Source organism: Triturus cristatus, chromosome 7 (assembly GCF_964204655.1).
Source record: "Triturus cristatus chromosome 7, aTriCri1.1, whole genome shotgun sequence".
Classification (NCBI taxonomy): Eukaryota; Metazoa; Chordata; class Amphibia; order Caudata; family Salamandridae; genus Triturus; species Triturus cristatus.
The window spans coordinates 625,445,740-625,464,712 of record NC_140590.1 but is presented as its reverse complement, the minus strand read 5'-3'; the positions used below and the strand labels follow the sequence as shown (position 1 = coordinate 625,464,712).

Below are 18,973 nucleotides of genomic sequence, written 5' to 3'. Positions count from 1 at the left end.
CCAGTTGCACTGCCCTAAAGCCGGCGTTTCACTAACTTTATGTTTAGTAATGTTTTTATGTAGGCTAAAATAAGTCTTTGATTTAAAATAATGATAAAGTTGAATTGAAAGTGAGGTGGAGTGCTGGTGACTCAGAGGATACGATGACCAGCCCCCCCCCCCTCCCACCTGCCCCCCTTCGTCGTGTGTGGCAGCCCGGGATGAGACAGCTTCCCGGGCACCCACACAGCCGCAACCGAGCAATTCACAGGTCTTTAAAAGACCATTTGCATGTTAATGAGGCCTTGCTGTTGTTTCACCCCTTCTAAGAGCTCCTGCAGCTCCACTCTGGCTATTGCCTAAAGATTCAGCCCCCCCCCGAATTTATTTTTTTTTTTCTGGTGCATCAGGCATATAAAAAACAAATCGTACTACAAAAGGAGACAATAGATAACAATATAAAGTAGAATCGGCACAATAGATTTCAAAAGCTTGTAAAATCAAATAAAGACAAACACACGAAAGGGAGTTTGAGAGAGAGAGGGAGAGAGAAGTTATGGATGATAACGCTGTTAAGGGAGAATCCGTTATGGGTAGAAAAGTACAGGAATGGAAGGCAGTAGACTAGAGAAACTCTGCATCAGGGATAGGAATGTATGAATGGGCGACTTTGGCACAAATAATAAAGCTTAGGAAGGGGGATAGAGACACAGAAGGGAAAGGAATGCTTCACATGCAAATACAAGTAGACTATTGCCTAAAAGGCAGGAGTTCGAATAGGGCAACATTAAGTCCTAAATGTGATGCACCAGAGCGAGATGCCAGGGGTCCAACATGCTTTCTACATTCCAACCACGTTCTTCATTTGGCCCACTTCTTTCCTAAATTCGACTTTATTCATTTATGTACTACTTACTTTCTCTTGGGGGGGGGGGGGGGAGGGGGGGGGGAGTGCGACCATGGATATTCTGAATCATTTTCAAGTTAGATTTTTCATACTAAATCCTTTGTTGCTGCTAGCACTCACCTATTCACAAATTACCCCACTCACTTATTCACCTGTTCACTCAATCATTCATTCTCTAACCAATCATCCAGTAACTCATTCAGTAATTTGTTCAAGTAACTCATTTATCCCCGTATCTTTCTACCCTCCATTTAATAAGTCATCTCATCACCCTTACCCTTAATAATCACATGTTCATTCACTAATTCAGTCTCTAATGCATTCAATCACACCCATTAAATGATTTACTCACCAATTTGCTCACTCATTCATCCCCTCACAATTGATTCATTTTCATACTCTTTAAGTCACTAACCAATTGCCTTCCCTACCAACTCATAAACCTTCTCATTCCTTTGCCATTCATTCATCAGGCACCTACTCTATTCACTCTCTCACTCGGATTATCCTGACCCTTTTCATTTCTTTCTTAATTTATCTTGCAGACCCGTGCTCGCTCACCCACTATGCTGCACACTCACTCGTCCTCTAACTCCAAAGATCCTTCCTAATATAATATTTGCTTTATTATTTAAATCAACAAATTATTCACTTTTTCGAAAACTTGCTTCCTCTTCGCTTAGTTAGTGTCTTCTGAAGCGGTTCTAGTAACTCATCGACCAAAAAGTTAACCAGAACAACCCTTTGCCCCATCAGCGTCAATGAACTCAGCCGATGGACAGGGGTGGGTCTACTCCTGCCAATGAGACTTAAATTTACCTGCCAAGACTCCAGCCACGTAGATGATGCCGATCCTCAGTGCGCCGTGCACCATCTCCAGGGGAATGCCAACCAGGAGCTGCAGCACTATGTTCAATCCAAGGTGTTCTATCCTGGGATCAAAAATGGAATGTTTACGTTAATCTTTGAAGACGGCGTCTTAGTGCAGATCTTTGACAGTGGCACAGAAAGGTATGGCTCAGCAGGAAAATAATTTTTGGATTTGGGAAATAAGGTGACCAAAGAGTTCCCTGAAACTGCAAACATCAGAGTGCAGCCAAGCTACTGAGGGTGCCCGCTTTATCTCATCTCCATTCAATGCTCTAACCTTTACTTCATCTCCATGACCGTGCCACTCACCTTTACCTTGATAGCCAATACTGGTTGCACCGCTACCTCATTTGGAATTAAATTAACTATTCAAACACATAAGGGTAAGTGTGCAGATTATGGTAAGTGCTGAATGTTATATAAGGGTAAAGTTTAGGATAAATATTAGGGCTAGGGGTAGGACGGGTGGAGGTTGTGTTTGGATAAGAATTTGAATAAGGATAATGGCAGGGCCATGGGAATTATACGATTGTGCGGCCACAGCAATTTTTGAATAATTATAGATTTGCCGTATTTGCCCTATAATCCATCATCTGCCGCATAATCTGCAGATTTTAGCAAAAAAAATGGTTTGTAGCTCAATTTTTCAAAAGTTTCTAAAAATGCATTAGCACATGTTGCCTCGAAATGGAAGGACCTTTGCAAAGCTGGACTAGTCGCCTTTCTGTTGCTTATTGTTATATTTGAGTAGTAAACTGATACTAATGAGGTGCACCGAATGCCCAAACCGTATTACCAAGTTTAAAAATGACAAAATTATGAAGTAATACCATTACCAAATGTGCTGCATTATGCTGCATAATTTGCCTTTTCATGCTGCATAATTTACTCAACGCTGCTGCATAATTTGGCCGTCTTCTGCCGCATAATTCCAGTGGCCCTGGGTAATGGGAACTGGATGAAGCAAAGGCATCAACAAAAGTGGTTTCAAGGTAGTGCTTGTTTTCATATTAAGGAAAGCCTTACGAGGTAGTGGTTGATGTGTTGATTTTGATAAGGTAAAGGACGGCAAAGTAATGGTTGATTTCTACCAATGACTACAAACAGTGGTTTCATTTAGATAACATGGAGGTAATGTAGAAACCAGACCGTGCCTGGACTACGAATATTTTCAAAAAAGTTCTCTGATAGCTGTACCAGTTTTGCATTCCATAATTTTCTTTTTTGTCCTCGTAAGATTCTCTTTATTTTGTTTTTACCTTACAACTAGGTTTGATGTATCCCCAATATAAAGGACCCCATAAACTGCAAAACGAATGCTCCGTAAAGCAACTCCTGGGGAACCCTTGGATGGGGGAAGACCAGAACTGGTTTTGATAACCCAAAATCTTGAGGGGTACCCCTATGGACTTTTGTATTGGATATGTGCCCCTAATTACATTTTATTTATTCATGTATCCGTACTAATGTTTCTCATTTATAAACAAGAGTTACATTTAGTATTAATTGCACGTGTACACCAAATAATGTTTTGCTTTATTATAGGCTACACACTGCACAATTACTCATATATTATGTATCAGTGAGAATTATGTGTAGCAGATTTTAGTGAATGTTCAAAGGAATTCATAAACGACTTCTTACATTTTATAACACCCTAGTCAGCTAAACTACCACTTATACTGAACTACCATCCAGACCAAAGTTCCTCCATTTCTCTACCCTTCATTTCAAACTACCACATATGCTTATGTACCCACTTGCTAAACTAAAACCCTCTCTAAACTACCAACCATACTAAACTGCCATCCAAAATAACCTACATTTATTGGTAAAATACTCATACATACTAGACCACCATCCATACTACACCTCTAAATATACCTAATTAAGAAACACATTAAAATCCCCCCCCCCCTATTGACCTACACCTGAACAACCATTCTGAACTATCCCCTATCCTACATGGCCATCACACTTAACATTTACTCATAGTAAGCAGTCAATAGCACTAAACAACTACCCACAGTTAACTAACACAGGTCCTTAAATAACTTACATTAAACAACCATCTATATCAATCGAGTGCACCTTCACTAAAGTATCGCCCATACTAAACTACTCTACATACTAATAACTGTCACACTAAACTGTCACATACGGTACCCCACACTAAACTATTGGCCATACTTGCCTATCTCAAAACGAAACCATCGCCATACCAAACTATAACCCAAGCTTATATAGAACCCCCACTTAACGACGCCATGAATGAAACTACCACCCATATAAAACTATCACCACACTAATGATAGCCTCTACTGAGCTACCACCCATAACCACCATCCTACACTGAAAGTGTGAGACTCTATGGGATAAAAATGACAATATAAAGTGAGGGAAAGGGGCGATGATTTAGAGTGAAAGAGGAGTCACAGAGGAAAGAAAGGTGAAAGGGGCAGAAGAGGGAAAAGGCAGGAGGGATAGAGGAAGGAGAATGGTATAAGAGAGACGCGCCAAAAGGATGCTAGGAGAATCGGGTCAGCGGAGAGCAGAAGTGGAGGCAAAATGGAGTGATCCTAAGGAAAAACCACGGGGGGAGGGATACAGAACAGCAACTGTGAGACTGAGATGTAGCGGATGGAGCCATGGATATCTATGAGAACCCGCAGAAAGTGTTTGCGTTAATCGGCTCTTTTCAAATAGCTAAACAGGAAATCACATTAGGGAGATGGGAGGAACAGAACTAAAAGTTGCTAAAGATGGGAAATCAAGAAAGGGCCCAGAAAGTGGAGAGACTCGAGTGTCACAGAGGGAACAGCAGTGAGTAATGCAAGCAAGGCGTGTGTACAGTATCAGTTGGTATAAAGAGGCTGAGATACTCGGAGTGGGGGCGATGGAGGCTTGGAGGCGCAGAAAATGATATGCAAATGAAAAGTGGTCCCTAATGATTCCACAGATGGATAAACGCAGAATATTCAGGGTTACATAGTACTGAGCAGCACCTTGAGGTGTCATCAATGTTTGAAATGTGGAGCTACTTCAAATGAAATGAAATGTAGTAAATAAGGCAAGAATCAGGACGTCAAAGAGTCTGAAAAAGGACTACATTTTGTGACAGCGGAGGCGTGCATCCCACATGATACTGAGGGTGTGCAACATGCATGGTAGCGTAAGCGACCACTGGCATAAGGAAAGAAAACACAGATAGTGATTGACAAGCATTAAAGGGCGAGGGTAGGATGGCGCGTACGAAGCGCCATCCTAGCTTAGTCATTAAATTAAATGTAGCTGTATTTGACCTGACTACCGAGAGTAGGACAGAAACAGAGGGTGCAGGAAGTATTAAGGCAGCTAAGATTTATTTAAAAAATTGGTCAGATAAATGACAAGAAAATATACAAGGAAGAAATCCTCTGGGAAAACCCGAGGGGTTCTTTATTGGATGAATGCAAGAAGCTTCTTAGCTAATAGACCGGAATTATAAGTAGAAATACTAAAAGATACACAGGTGGATATGCCGTGCACAGTAAAGCTGGCCGAGCATTTGGAGGAAAGGTTGGACCTTTCTAATCTTGACTTACTCCTTTCTGATAAAGAATATGGGTAGGGGATGGGGGATGGGTTGCTGGAGTAGGAATTGCCATGGAGTGGGAAAATGTATAAGGAAATAGCCTATTTCAAATAGTGTACAAGAAGCGATTTAACTGGGCGGGGGAGTCACAGTAGATGGCGATTAATTACCTGTGTTAAACTATAATAAACCATGCAAAGATCGACGAGAGGACATTCTAGAACACGCTGTGAAAAACATAGTAGGCATTAGATTCTGTATGAACATATTAACTGCCCTAACACTCTGGGGGATTTGCAAGACAGGCAGTAATGGGTGGCCGGGGGACAGGCAGTAACGAGAGGAGACTGGAAATACTAGCGGGGGAGCTATGGATAAGTCTTTTAAATAATGCAGATAACCCAAGGACCGATATTAGGGCTGGTAATCATTCATGCATGACTTGGCATGAGCAGTGACCACAGCTCTTTCAGAATACAAAGAGGGAGGAGTTTGGCGGTAAAACATGAGAGCGAAGAAAGAGCTTCAAGAAAAATACTGGAGTAGTGTAGAGAAAGAACGGAAGCACAATAGGATTTCATTATCAACAGAGTCCTGGAACTAAAAGAAGATGTAACTCTGATAATAAAACAAAGGGAAGAAGGAAAATGGAGGTGCCATGATATAATGACAATTGATAAGAAGCACACAAAAACAGGGGAGGTTTAAGAAAGCAAATGTCCAGAGGTCATTGAAACAACGTGAGAGAAAATGTTGGGGAATTTAAGGAGGACCCTAAAGAGAGATACTCAAAGAAAGGGGATGAGTCAAACAGTTGTTTTCAATGTTAGAAATCAATGAGGAATATATAAGAGACAGCAAAGAAAAGTGAATGTGATGTTTTGAAAAAGTAAACAGTTCTATTGAAGGCAAATGAGAGCCATCATGAGGAATTATGCCCAGAAAGACAAATAGACAAGATACTAGCTTGGTAAATTGCATAAAATTGGAAAGGGCAGATGAAATAAATATTCAAGCGAAGAAATATCTACACTTGAAAAAATAAATGAGAGGGGTAGAAGGGCATAAGGTGTATACCAATGGTTCTAGGAACAAAAAATAGAGTAGTACTATGTTGACGGGTTAGAGGAATTCAAACTGGCATGTCTGGCTGAATATATACACATATATATCACCCAGTTGTGGTTGACTCAGGGTAGTTACAGTTTGGTCAGTGTTTCCATAGGCAATTCCTTTTTTGTGTTGCTGATAATTTTGACGCTGTTTGGCAAATCTCCACAAAACGTTCCAAAACAGTGCTTTTTTAAAATTAGTTTGTGAATGGAAAGGTTCAGAATGATCCATCAAGCAGGGGCCAAGAAAAAGTGGGGTTCTAAAATACAAAATCCCCAATCATTTTCCATATTCTTTTTTGGAAAGCGATATTGTAAAAACTGCTCAGCAGAATTACATCATTTGTCAGGAAGCTAGATAGTGGTCATGAAAGCGTGCTTTTTGTGATTTGGTGTAAACCCATTGAGTGGTTTCGGAGATATTAAGCTACAAAAATATTTGCATATCAGGGCAGTTGGGTTTGAGGTACTCCGGCGAGAGTACCTCAAACCCATAAAAAAAAATAGTGCCTTCTGATTTACCCAGGGGGCTTTTCATCCCTCGGGCCAGATTGCACCCACTGGAGCAAGGCTCTGGCTGGCTGCCTGCAACATGAGAAAAAATGTTGATGCAGCCATTACAGGACTAGAGGACTTAGCCCCTGTTGTGAGGTTACAAAAAAAATTATATGAGTGGGCAGGGTAGGGATACCCTGCCCTCCTAGGCCTGGAGGTGTGGCCTTATAATAATTAATTCTTTTTTAAAAGAAAAATAGTTGCGCTCTTGTGGGACTCCCACAGGAGCATGACTAATTTAAAAAAAAGATAAACACCTGTCAGCAGTTAAATAGTTATGTTATTTGGGGGAGGAGAACATGCAGCCCACTCCTGAGTCACAGGTGGGCCTCAGGGCTAAACTAATCAAAAGGGGAGAAGGGCACTCAGTTCTCCATGGCCGAAAATATTTTATTAGGGGAGGGAGGGGCATGGGGGCTTTATATGTGATATTAAAATATTACTTTACGTGAAAAAAATCACCAGTTATATTTAGCTCTAGTATCTATGACATGTTCCTGAAGGTAACAATAGCTTGCGCCATCGCCATACACTGCTAATTTCCTCCCATATTGCATCACTCATGACATGTTCTATGATGTTATTGATAACATCACTGCAACATTTGAAATATTATCATTGATGAGAAAACTGTGCATGGTGGGGGCATCATATATGTATGTGTTATATATATATATATATATATATATATAAATATATGTATAATATATATATATACGGCTGAGCTAAAGGCTATAAACATGTTAGTATTGGAGAAAAAAGTAGATGGACAAGTTGGTCATTTTTTCAGATCTTTAAGCTCCCTGAAAGCAAAGGGAGAAGGGTATATGAAGGGATAATATTGTACAAATGCATGTAATGAAATGGCATAAAAGGAGAGGAGTGAGAATTGAGCATACTTAACTATCAACTCATTGTAAGATTCTAGATAACAAGCAGGGGGCAACATATGGTGTAGAGGGCAATTAGACTGTAGAAAAGCACTACTCTTTAAGCAACAATGAGACTGGAGCATTGATAAACAGAAAAATGAAGGAGGATTGAATAGGTAAGAATAAGAGGATAGACGCCCTTAAAAGGACCCTCAGTAGGACATACAGATAGAAGGGCCTGGCTACACCCAATGGGAAACATGAAATTAGAGTACATGAAGCGTGAGAGGTAACTGGGACAATGACTTATTATTTGCTTTTATGTGATAGATTTAAATTTATGAGGGCTAAGCTGGGGGAATAGGAGTGGGAATGGTTAAGATAAAACATTATATACTGGATGTGTGGATATAGATTGTCACATAGCCATGCAGCACATAGGGGACACAGAACAATGGACATTAAAAGGAGATGATGAGAAAGTGGATGAATGCAGATGACATGTTAGGAAAAATTCCAAAGTGAAAATATTCCCACAGGATGGAAAGGGCATGCTTAGGGAACAAAGAAATAAGTGACATGGTTGTGGCAAGTACTATCCAACTATTTTATATGGAGAATGGAGTTCTCAAATGGTAGTTCAAGTATTATGAACCCTCAGAACACCAATGGACTACTTCAATGTTCTCCAATCCACATTGTACCATTACACATGCCAGTGTCTTTCTCCACACGTATGGCATGCATTCACACCTGTGCTGTGAGATGTAGTACATTAAAGTGGAATATAGACATTTTTAGGAGGTGATGGAGTTAAAAAATGCCCTTTTCAGAAATTGAGATCTACTGAAGGATATTTTCTTTCTTTTCAATATGCGAAGGTTAGCTTGACGTGTCACATACTAGTTCCCAAAACATTCTGAACGATTATGATGGAGGATGGCTCTGGAGAACTGTATGCCATGTAGGTATTGGTATTTGGCAATAGTAGGCTATTTCCACACCAGCGCCTCCAGAAACCTTTTCCTATTCAAACAATATGGCATGAACCAGATGAAGCAATTAAATCAAAATAAACAATCAGCAGCCCCTCCAAATCTTGGTGTGTCTACCATATCTATAATCACCAAGGAGAGTCATTGATATCCTATGCATCCATGTCTATTCCACATTATAAGTGAACTACACATGAATCTTTTGGATTCCCATGGCATGCTGGTATTCTTAAAATATAAGCCATTTAAATACTAATACAACACTACTCTATTGAAGGCATATGCAAAAATCAATGCAGCTAAAAAAAGCAAACTGCCCACAAGGGAAAACTTTCAGATTTGATATGCAGACTCTTTATAAGAGTATAATATGTCTCTGTTTGACACACTTCTTCGTTCCGCAGGTAGAATCAACCATAGATCCATGGAGCCACTTTGTGAAATACTGTAGAGTGTGGTCATATGGCCTCAATAACAGACATAAAGTGAAGTCCCCTCACAGGTATTATCATAAAATGTAAGTATCTTCCATCAAAGCTAGTGACTTTTTTAAATTAAAGTGTTACAGGCGTAGACTCCCAATGTGTAAATAGCCAGTTTGTTCAGGATAAACTGCATGCTAGAAGTCAGATCAGATTCACTTCTTGCCTAATAACTCTCTGCATATCTTGTAGCCAATCCAAGCACTCATAACATGTTCAAGCATTTCCCCATCAACTTGATCTGAATACATATTCAGCCTTCTCAGACCCCTCAACAGACGACAATGTCCAACTCAACGCCCTCAACCACTCAGTCCTGGCTAAGATAGCCACGACACGCTTATGACAAATCTCTTGTCATAACACAAGACTTCAACCGCCGCTACTCATTAAATCTCACAGACACTAACATGCCATATGGAAGTAAGTGAAGATATTGTAACAACTATAGCTTCAAAAACGACCACAAGGTTCTCCAAAATGCTTGAAGATGGAATCCTCACCAGAGCTAAACAAAACACACTGCTTCACCATAATTGAGATAGTATAAAACTATGCTCTCATTTGTGTTTCAATTAAACAGCTGTAATGCTTCTCAAGGAACTAAATATCACCTTCTCTTACCAAGACTCATCTCCTCTCCCTCACTTCGTCCATCATTTTGTTATATATTCTTCCATTGTCTGCTCAATGTCTCTGCTCTCAGTGCCTCTCATTTGCTTTTCTTCCCCTTCTTCTGTAATCCCTCTCTAACACTTCGCTTGAATACTCAGACCTATGGGATTCTCCCAATTTTATTTCTTCCTCCTGGTTCCCCACCTATTCTCACCTCTTTGTTTTAAGCCCGTCACTTCCTATGCTCTTTGCTTCTCCAAGGTCATGCTTTTCAAATTCTTCAGTAAGAATCTTTTTAGAAATACCTATTCCAGAGATCACTCATTGTCTTAGTCTTTATTATATCCAGCACATTGTTGAGTGTGAAAGAGAGCTATCTCAATTGTTTGGTTACATGTAAAGCATTCTGGCATCATTTTGTTATGCTGGGCTATACAAGAATGTAAACAAATAAATGCTCAATATTCAAAGAGCGTCAAACCACGCTGCCAGCCTGACCTTTTGGCCTGAAGTATAAAAACCAAATCTCCCTGCATTTGTTTTATTTCTCTTTCTCCTGGAAAAACAACTATTTCAGCACTTACAGATGGTGTAGCTGTATCATACGCTATACAGGCAGTTTTATCTCCTTACGCTATGTGTCATAAATAGGACGCTCCAGGATTGAGTGCCTCCTCTGTCTTACCTGATGACACCATGCCAGCAGACGAAATGCTACAGGCTGGCCACGTTAAGCTCTTTCTACACTCAGAATGATACAAAATGTTTTGTGGCACATGGCTATAGATACAGGGCGTATTCCTATGGAACTTGCTTCCACAATGCCTACGCTGGAAGCAGATCTGGAAGCAGAATATTGTTGCTCCTGTTCGCTCTTAGTTGGTTCACCTGAAAAGATACTAGTGCAGCTCTTTGCGATTTAATACTCCGATGGTGACACTGCAATTGTGACGTGTCTTCAGTCATCTAGAAGATATGAGTCCAAGCATCCACTAGTTGCACTAGCTTTTCATTGCAGGTCGGGGAAGTTCTTAGGAATGATTACCAAATCCATTTATGAGAAGGGCCACCACCTCTGAAGGACCAGGCTAAACCCTTTTATTTCTGGCTACACCTTCAGCCAACATGACAAAAAGCATCTTCAGGCTGTTGGTGTGAGTGGTGGGATGAATTGTATTTGAAAATGGTATCTTGTGCTAAGGGTTTCAAGATTGGTCTGAAAACTTAACATTCTAAAGGGACCAGACAATAATATATTTGGGTAGGTCATCAAGACCTACTGCTGGAACTCAGATATCCCAGGGTTAAGATGCAGCGGAGTAGTGACTTGACTTCTGAGATTCAAGAAAGCCCTGAAAACACATATGCTGTGAAAGGCCTTTGGACTTCATCTCAACTGACACTCCTTTTAAGCAGCACTCTCCCGTTCAGCACAAGTACACATCACTTTGGAGCAGTCTCGGTGTCAGTTATAAACGAAAAAAAGAAACACTTGAATAAACAATTATATCATGGCTTATCTGAAACTGAACAACCTAGACTCAATTTCATGTGCACTCCTTTTAAGATTGGGCTCATAAATAGCCACTCTGTGGCCAAACTCTCACTAGAAATACAAAACAAAACTGAACATAACCCAAATTGTCAATTAATTTGCCCATTACTATGACCAGTTCTGTGCAGCCCGGCCACTACATGTCTCTCCTGGAATAGAAGCGTACATGGCCTCAATCCCCACCCTAGTACTGGGCACAGAGGAGCGAGAGTTGCTGGAAGAGGAACTCACACTCACAGAGATTCAAGCTGCCATAACTAATCTGAACTAGGGGAAAACTCCAGGTCCCAATGGCATCCCAGCTGAGTTTTACAAATGATATGCAAACCTTTTAGGGCCACACCTGCTGGAAGGAGGAACTCTCTCTAGACCTTCAGCGAGCTACCATTATAATACTCCCAAAAGAAGTAAAACCAAGAGACCGGTGCGACTCGTATTGCCTGATTTCTTTACTCAACACCAAAACTATATCGCGACCAGTCCGGGTTTATGCCAGGCACATTGACATGTCACAATTTGAGACACACGCACAACTAGCTGACAACTACCCAATCCCGACAAACCCCACATGTCTTCCTTTCCTTGGACGCAGAAAAGGCATTTGAAGCTGTCGACTGGCTCTTTCTGAAACAAACATTACGGAAATTTGGCTTCAGCCCCAAATTTCGACACTGGGTAGCAGTGCTGTACCAAAATCCAATGGTATCGGTTAGGGTAAATGGGAAGGTGTAAATGGAATTTCCGATAGGAAGGGGAACAAGACAAGGCTGTCCTCTCTCCCTGCTCCTGTTCGCCCTAACGTTGGAGTCTTTGACATGCGAAATGAGGTCTCACTCGGGAATCAGAGGGTTCCGAATCTCACCAACTGACGAGGTTAAATCGGATAATATGCTGTTTACATCATGGACCCGGGGACCACTAACCCAATCCTATTTTAGATACTAGAGAACTACGGGGCTCACTCGGGGTATAAGATCAATTGGGACAAGTCAGTGCTTAGCGCCCGCAGAGCACAGCTGCCGCGATGCCACTGCTGCGGTGCCTCCAGGTTGTTGAGGATGGATTCAAGTATCTGTGAATCTTCATGACTCCCCAGAAAGAACTTTGCACAAGCCAGAACTTAAAGAAGGTGCTTCACACATATTTTCCAATTCCCCAGTCGGTGTTCTCCAAAATTAACGAGGGATTCAGAACCCTGTTGTGGGATGGAGTCCAACCTAGGATATCGCTCAGAACATTGCAACGCTCTCAATATAATGGGGGGATTGCGCTCCCTGACACGGAAGGTTGCTATTGGGCAGCTCATTTAATTAACATCAACGACTGGATCTGTGCCCCTCAGGACCACCTGACATTCAGACTTGAACACACAGATCTAGAACAGCGTTCCTACCTAAACTATCTTTATGTTATGGAGGGAAGGGCTTCCATAGACTGGCAAGTGGCTCTCTCAGTATGGGAGAAGGCACAAAGGTGTTGGGCTGGACGCACAAAAGCACTAGGGAAACACCGCTTTGGAAGGAGTGCATTGGACACTATAGGTCACTCCAAAGCTGGGGAAATTCTAGAGGGGGAGATATTATGCCTTTCAACACAATTCAACAAGACTATCATCTCCACCCAACCCAATTCTTAAAATGTTTTTTACTTCGTCATACTTGGCGAGCGTAGAGCTTTGGGGGGAGGAGATACCGGCATACGCCCCGCTTGAAGGTTGCATCCTAATGGGAGAACTAGACAAAGGTGCGATATTCCAGACGTATAAAACAATAAACAACAATATGCCAGATTTGCTGGGCCACCTCAGGAAGAGATGGCAGCTGGATTTGGGTGAGTTTGAGGAGATTGCTTGGGAGGAGGTACTGATGCACCCACGTGAGGTTGCAATTAAAACTCGTCTGTGCTTCTTACATTTTAAAATTCTACACAGAGTGTATTACAATAATAGACTATACACCATGGATAGAGCACCCAAAGCAACCTGTCTACGCTGCACAGAGGCAGTGGGGTCCTTTCTACATACGATATGGGATTGCCCTCCAATTCAGAATTATTGGGCCACTATCATTCAGGAGTTTTCCTGCATGCTAGAAACACACATCCCACTTGATCCAAAATATATATTGTTGGGTATCCCAAATGATGTTGATCTCCCTCACTCCAAATTCTTGTGTAGTGCATTAGGCCTGGTGGTAGCCAAGAGGGACATACCGAGGCATTGGGGTGCACCAGAGGCTACCTCCATGCATGAATGGCGGTGAGGAATGGATCTCTATATAGCGGCTGAAAAGGTGACATACCTGAGTAGAGGATGCCCCCGTAAATTTGATAAAGTCTGGGGTTGGTGGAGGACTTTCTACAGGATGGAAAATATGGAAGGATGTTCAGGAACGACGATTGGCACACCAGGAATACAGGCTCTGCTGGAATGAGAGATGTATTACTCTGCTACGTAGATGCTGTTTTGGATCTATCTTTTATTCCTTGTTCTTTATGTCTCTGTGCCTGGAAGAGAATGTTAAACATTCTACAAATGTTTTTACGGCCTGTATCGTGTATTCACTGGAAATAGTGCCAGTTGCACGAGACTGTTTTGTCATCATTGGTTATCTGTATAAAGCATAAAATAAACATGTATTTAAAAAAAACTGAAGATGAGAAGTGTGCCATTTTAGGGTTCACATAAACCTTTTTCACTTCTCATGCAACCACCATCTTAGATATCCTACTTCCAGCCAACTAGAGGATCTTACATAAAAATTCAGACCTAGAAATAGAACTAGTGTCATTGGAGAAGGGCTGACCATCACTTGTCACAAATCTCTGATGTGCCAGGAGATTGAAAAGCCCCACTACTCCTCCTTCGAATATTTAATAGCTCACTAATTTCCTGCCCAAACTCCCCCTTCACCCTGGCCCTGGTATAAAGAAAACCAGGTTATTCCTCAGCATTCCTTGAAGAAATCTTAGATCTACCTTTATTCACCCAATCCGCATCTCAAAAAATCCACTTACTAGATTTCAATCTGTGCGTAGACAGCTAGGCAATAATCAAGCAAACAAAGTCCTGTAAAATCTAGACTCAACGAAGTCATAGCAAATCTAGACTCAACTAGTCTTGGGCCCCACCCTCAGAACTGGACACACCCTGAACCTAGCTTTTTCTCATGGACTGTCCACCCATGCACCAACAGCTATGCTAACCTCTGGTCCGACTATTCCTTGGTTATGTTCACAGTAGTGATGAGCTGCATACAACAAAAGGCCAATAATAAAAATATACCCAAACCTTCACCCTGCAAACACTTGAGAAAGGTTCCTACATCCAGATTCCTAGAGGGGAAAAGAACACCCCCCTCACTGGATGACATGGACCCAGGCTCCCTCCTCAACACCTCCCCCCTCAGTATCCAGAGACACTCAATAGCATGGCATGTCTTAAATTGAAAAAGCCCAAATTGGATAATAATTCCTCCAACAGGTGGATGGACACTAGTTTGTCCAACCTAAAAAAAACAAAGCTGCAAACTGAAATGACAACAGGAGAAAACAAAAGACCCTTAACAGAGAAATAAAAATGCAGTGAGCACATGAGAATTTATCATAAGGTAATTCCGTTATACTATGCAAACTGTATCAGCCAAACTGCAAACCAGACTAACAAACTATTCAAAATGTACTGTGAAGTATCTGGCCCAAACGTACTGAAGAAGCTTACAACAGAATCCAACTAATTATGCGAAGACCTATTGACCTTCTTTGAGAATAAAATCTCAAAGATTTGATCCAATATCCAGGAGACTCAGGACACCACCTTTCCTCCCCAAGAGCCCTATTTCTCAAACACATTTTTTATGCTTCTTTACCACAAACCTTGACCAAGTATCAAAGCAGCATATTAAAAGTCTCAAACCTCTCAGAACATCATCTATTCACACTAGGACCCACAACTCATGAATCATAAATGCCTCTGTCTGACGTGGAAGAGTACCCACTGAACTAAAGAAAGAAAATTCCCTGCTACTGAAGAAACACTCTGCGGATCCATTAAATTTATCAAACTACAGACCCATCTTGAACTTCACAAGACAGCGTCATGTTACATCGAATCCAACAACGTGCTGCATGACAGATAATTGAATAATCAGGCTTCAGACCTAGAAGTGGCATGCAACCTGCTATATCGGACATCAGGGAAGATATCTTGTCCTCCCGTGACAAAAGGCAGTCTGACATTCTCATCCTCATTCACCCATTAGCAGCTTACAACACAGTAGATCACAAGGTCTTGCTCCATGAATTAGAAAATAAAGCCAATATAAATGGAAAAGCATTGAAATGGTGTAACTTGTTCCTCTTAACACATTGCCAATAAACAGAATTGGGATTCTCCTCCTCAAATCCTAGACCCATCAGCTGTGGAGTCCCCTAACGATCCCCTTTAGTCCCAATACTGTTCAACGTTTTGTAACGCCCTGAACGTCTCAGGATCGTTTAACAGACACGACAATGAGGACGCAACCACTAGTGAAGGGTTAGTTGTTTTAATGAAGGCAAATATAATACAAAGAATAAACAAAAGTTATAGTCACTGGAATCCTCCAGGCTAAGTACGTTACAAGCCCACAGCATGGATGGTCCTAACCGTCCTCTGCATATACGCCGGTCCCGGCGTATGCCAACAGAGGGCAGAAATGAAATGGCCGACAATGCCAATCGGTAGGCTGTGAGGGGCACGAAGAGTGTTGGGGAGAATCGAGGAGTCAGGGAAACACCCAGCCGGGGTCTCTACCTGAAGGGAGCAGCCGCTCAACCTCTTCCTCAGACTGCACCGGGACGCGGAGTCACCTCCTGGTGATGCGTCACCGATACCCCAATCACAAGCAAGAAGACTGAACCGAGAGCAGCCGCTCGATCGATCCTGTGGACTTCCGAGTCTGTAACGCGGCAAACACCTCCTGGTGTGCGTTACAGCTGGCAGTCCCTGTGTCTCTGGTCGGGCTGGGAGTTACGACTCCAACCAGCAAAAGCGCCACTGCGCTTGGACTCAGCCGAGTCAAAAAGCGAAGCTCAATGGTTGACCGGTAGAGCTTCCGGGTCCTTCACAGGTGACGATGGGGCAAGACACGGCCCAGGGAGTAACGACTCGACCTACCTCCGTTCTTGCCTTACTGGAGCACCACTCCGGAACACTGCTCTTCACGAAGCAGGTACGTCGGTGTGAACACAATATCCGACAGCGTTGTACCTCCCGGTTCCTCCCTTTATAGGGCGTGTTTTCCTTGAGTTATGTAACAGCTCTCCTGTTTACATAAGGGCGTGTTTCCTTGAGTTATGTAACAGCTCTCCTGTTTACATAAGGGCGTGTTTTCCTTGAGTTATGTAACAGCTCTCCTGTTTACATAAGGGCGTGTTTCCCTTGAGTTATGTAACAGCTCTCCTGTTTACATAAGGGCGTGTTTTCCTTGAGTTATGTAACAGCTCTCCTGTTTACATAACCTCTCAACCGCTAAGCATCCTGGGAGATGTAGTCCGTTTTCGCTGGTTACCGTTTTCCTCCCCTCGTATGACAGGAATTCTTGACAGTACATCCTCCCTCTCAGCGGCTCCCCACGGGTCCAGCGCTGGCAGGAAAATGCCGATGGAACAAGGAGACCAAGCGCGGAGCATGAACCCCTTCAGCCGGTTCCCATGAATGCTCCTCCGGGCCATAGCCTTTCCACGCAACCAGGTACCACAGCTTCCCCCTGCGCCATTTGGACGCCCGTATGCCCGACACTTCATACTCCACCTCCGACTCCACGCATACCGGCCGAGGTGTCCCAGACGGCTTGGAGGGTGCTGGTTTGAGCAATGATACATGAAAGACAGGGTGTATCCGCAATGACTGGGGCAAGCACACCTTCACGTTCACGGGACCCATACACTTGGTAATTCGATAGGGGCCCATGTACTTGGGATGGAACACACTGTTCTTTCGAAACCTCATGTTTCTTGTGGATATCCAGACGTAGTCTCCAGTGCGGTACAGTGGCCCGGGCCTTCTCTTCCTATCTGCCGCAGCCTTGTATCTTCTCTTGGCCTCTATTAGGACAGCCCTTGAGCGCATCAATGTGTCTTTTATGTGTGCCACCCTGTCCGCTGTGGCGGGAATCCTGTCCTCTCTGAACGGATGTAGAAATGGCAAGAACCTGGGATGTTGGCCATAGTTGCTATAGAACGGAGATGACTGGGTGGAGCTGTGAGTGGCGTTGTTATAGGCTATCTCTGCAACCCATAGCAAGTCGACCCATTCTTCCCTGCCCTGGTCCACAAAACATCGCAGATACTGTTTGAGCGTTTGGTTCAGGCGCTCGGTTTGGCCGTCCGTTTGAGGGTGGTAGCTGGTGGACAGGGCGGTCTTAACATGCAGCGCAGTGCACCAAGTCTTCCAGAATTGCGCAGTAAACTGCGACCCCCGGTCCGACACGATCACCCCAGGTAATCCATGCAGTCGTACCACATTCTTTAGGAGTAGTGACGCCAATTCCCCGGCCGTAGGGACTCTCTTGCAGGGGATGAAGTGCCCCATTTTCGTCAAGTAATCCACCACCACCAGTATTGCCGTCATCCCCCGGTCTACCGGTAGGCCCACCACGAAGTCCAGTGATATGCTATCCCATGGTCTATCCGGGGTTGGAAGTGGATGTAAGAGCCCTTGGGTTCGGCCATGGTCGGCCTTCATGGTAGCACACGTAGGACACTCCTGTCCCCACCTCCTGACATCCACTCTCATGGTTGGCCACCAGAAATGCCGTCCCATGCTAGCCACCGTTTTTTCAAAGCCCAAATGACCTGCGCATGGAGAGTCATGGCACCAGATGAATGCTTGTTTCCTTAGCCTAGGCATGGGTATCAATAGGCACCTGCCCTTCAGGGGTATCCCGTCCTTCAGCTGCCATTCTCTGTGACTGAGGAGCCACCTCCGCCATGCGAATGACCTGATCCCTCTCTTTATTCCCCTCAGGAAAGTATCCGGTTGGATAACCCCCAATACCATCCTCGGGGAAATGATGGAACGCTCGGTCGCAGGCAATGGTTCCTTAACTGCAGATTGACGGGACAGGGCGTCCGCCTTTCGGTTTTCCGTCCCCGGCCGATATGTGATGCGGAAGTTGAACCCCGCAAAGAAGATCATCCACCGCAGCTGCCTGGGAGAAAGGTGTCTAGTGGCCGTCATGAACTGTAGGTTCCGATGGTCCACCGATACCACATGTCTTGCCCCCATCAACCAATGCCTCCATTCGGTGAAGGCGTCCTTGATTGCGAGAAGCTCCTTCTCCGCAATATGGTAGTTGCGTTCGGCGTCGTTGAGTTTGCGGGACATGTACGCAACGGGATGAAGCACCCCTGTGTCGTGGTTGCGTTGGGACAAGATAGCCCCCAGCGCCACATCCGACGCGTCCGCTTCCACCACG

The 18,973-nt window shown here is 43.4% G+C and overlaps 1 protein-coding gene across 2 annotated transcripts in view; it reads right to left on the bottom strand.

Moving 5' to 3' along the window:
- RHBDL3 (rhomboid like 3) overlaps nucleotides 1-18,973 on the bottom strand; it is a 531,476-nt gene that overhangs the window by 87,980 nt on the left and 424,523 nt on the right. For both annotated transcript variants that reach the window (XM_085617225.1, XM_085617226.1), the window contains one exon: nucleotides 1,706-1,818. In XM_085617225.1, the coding sequence (XP_085473351.1) occupies nucleotides 1,706-1,818 (113 nt within the window). The remainder of the gene's footprint in view (nucleotides 1-1,705; nucleotides 1,819-18,973) is intronic.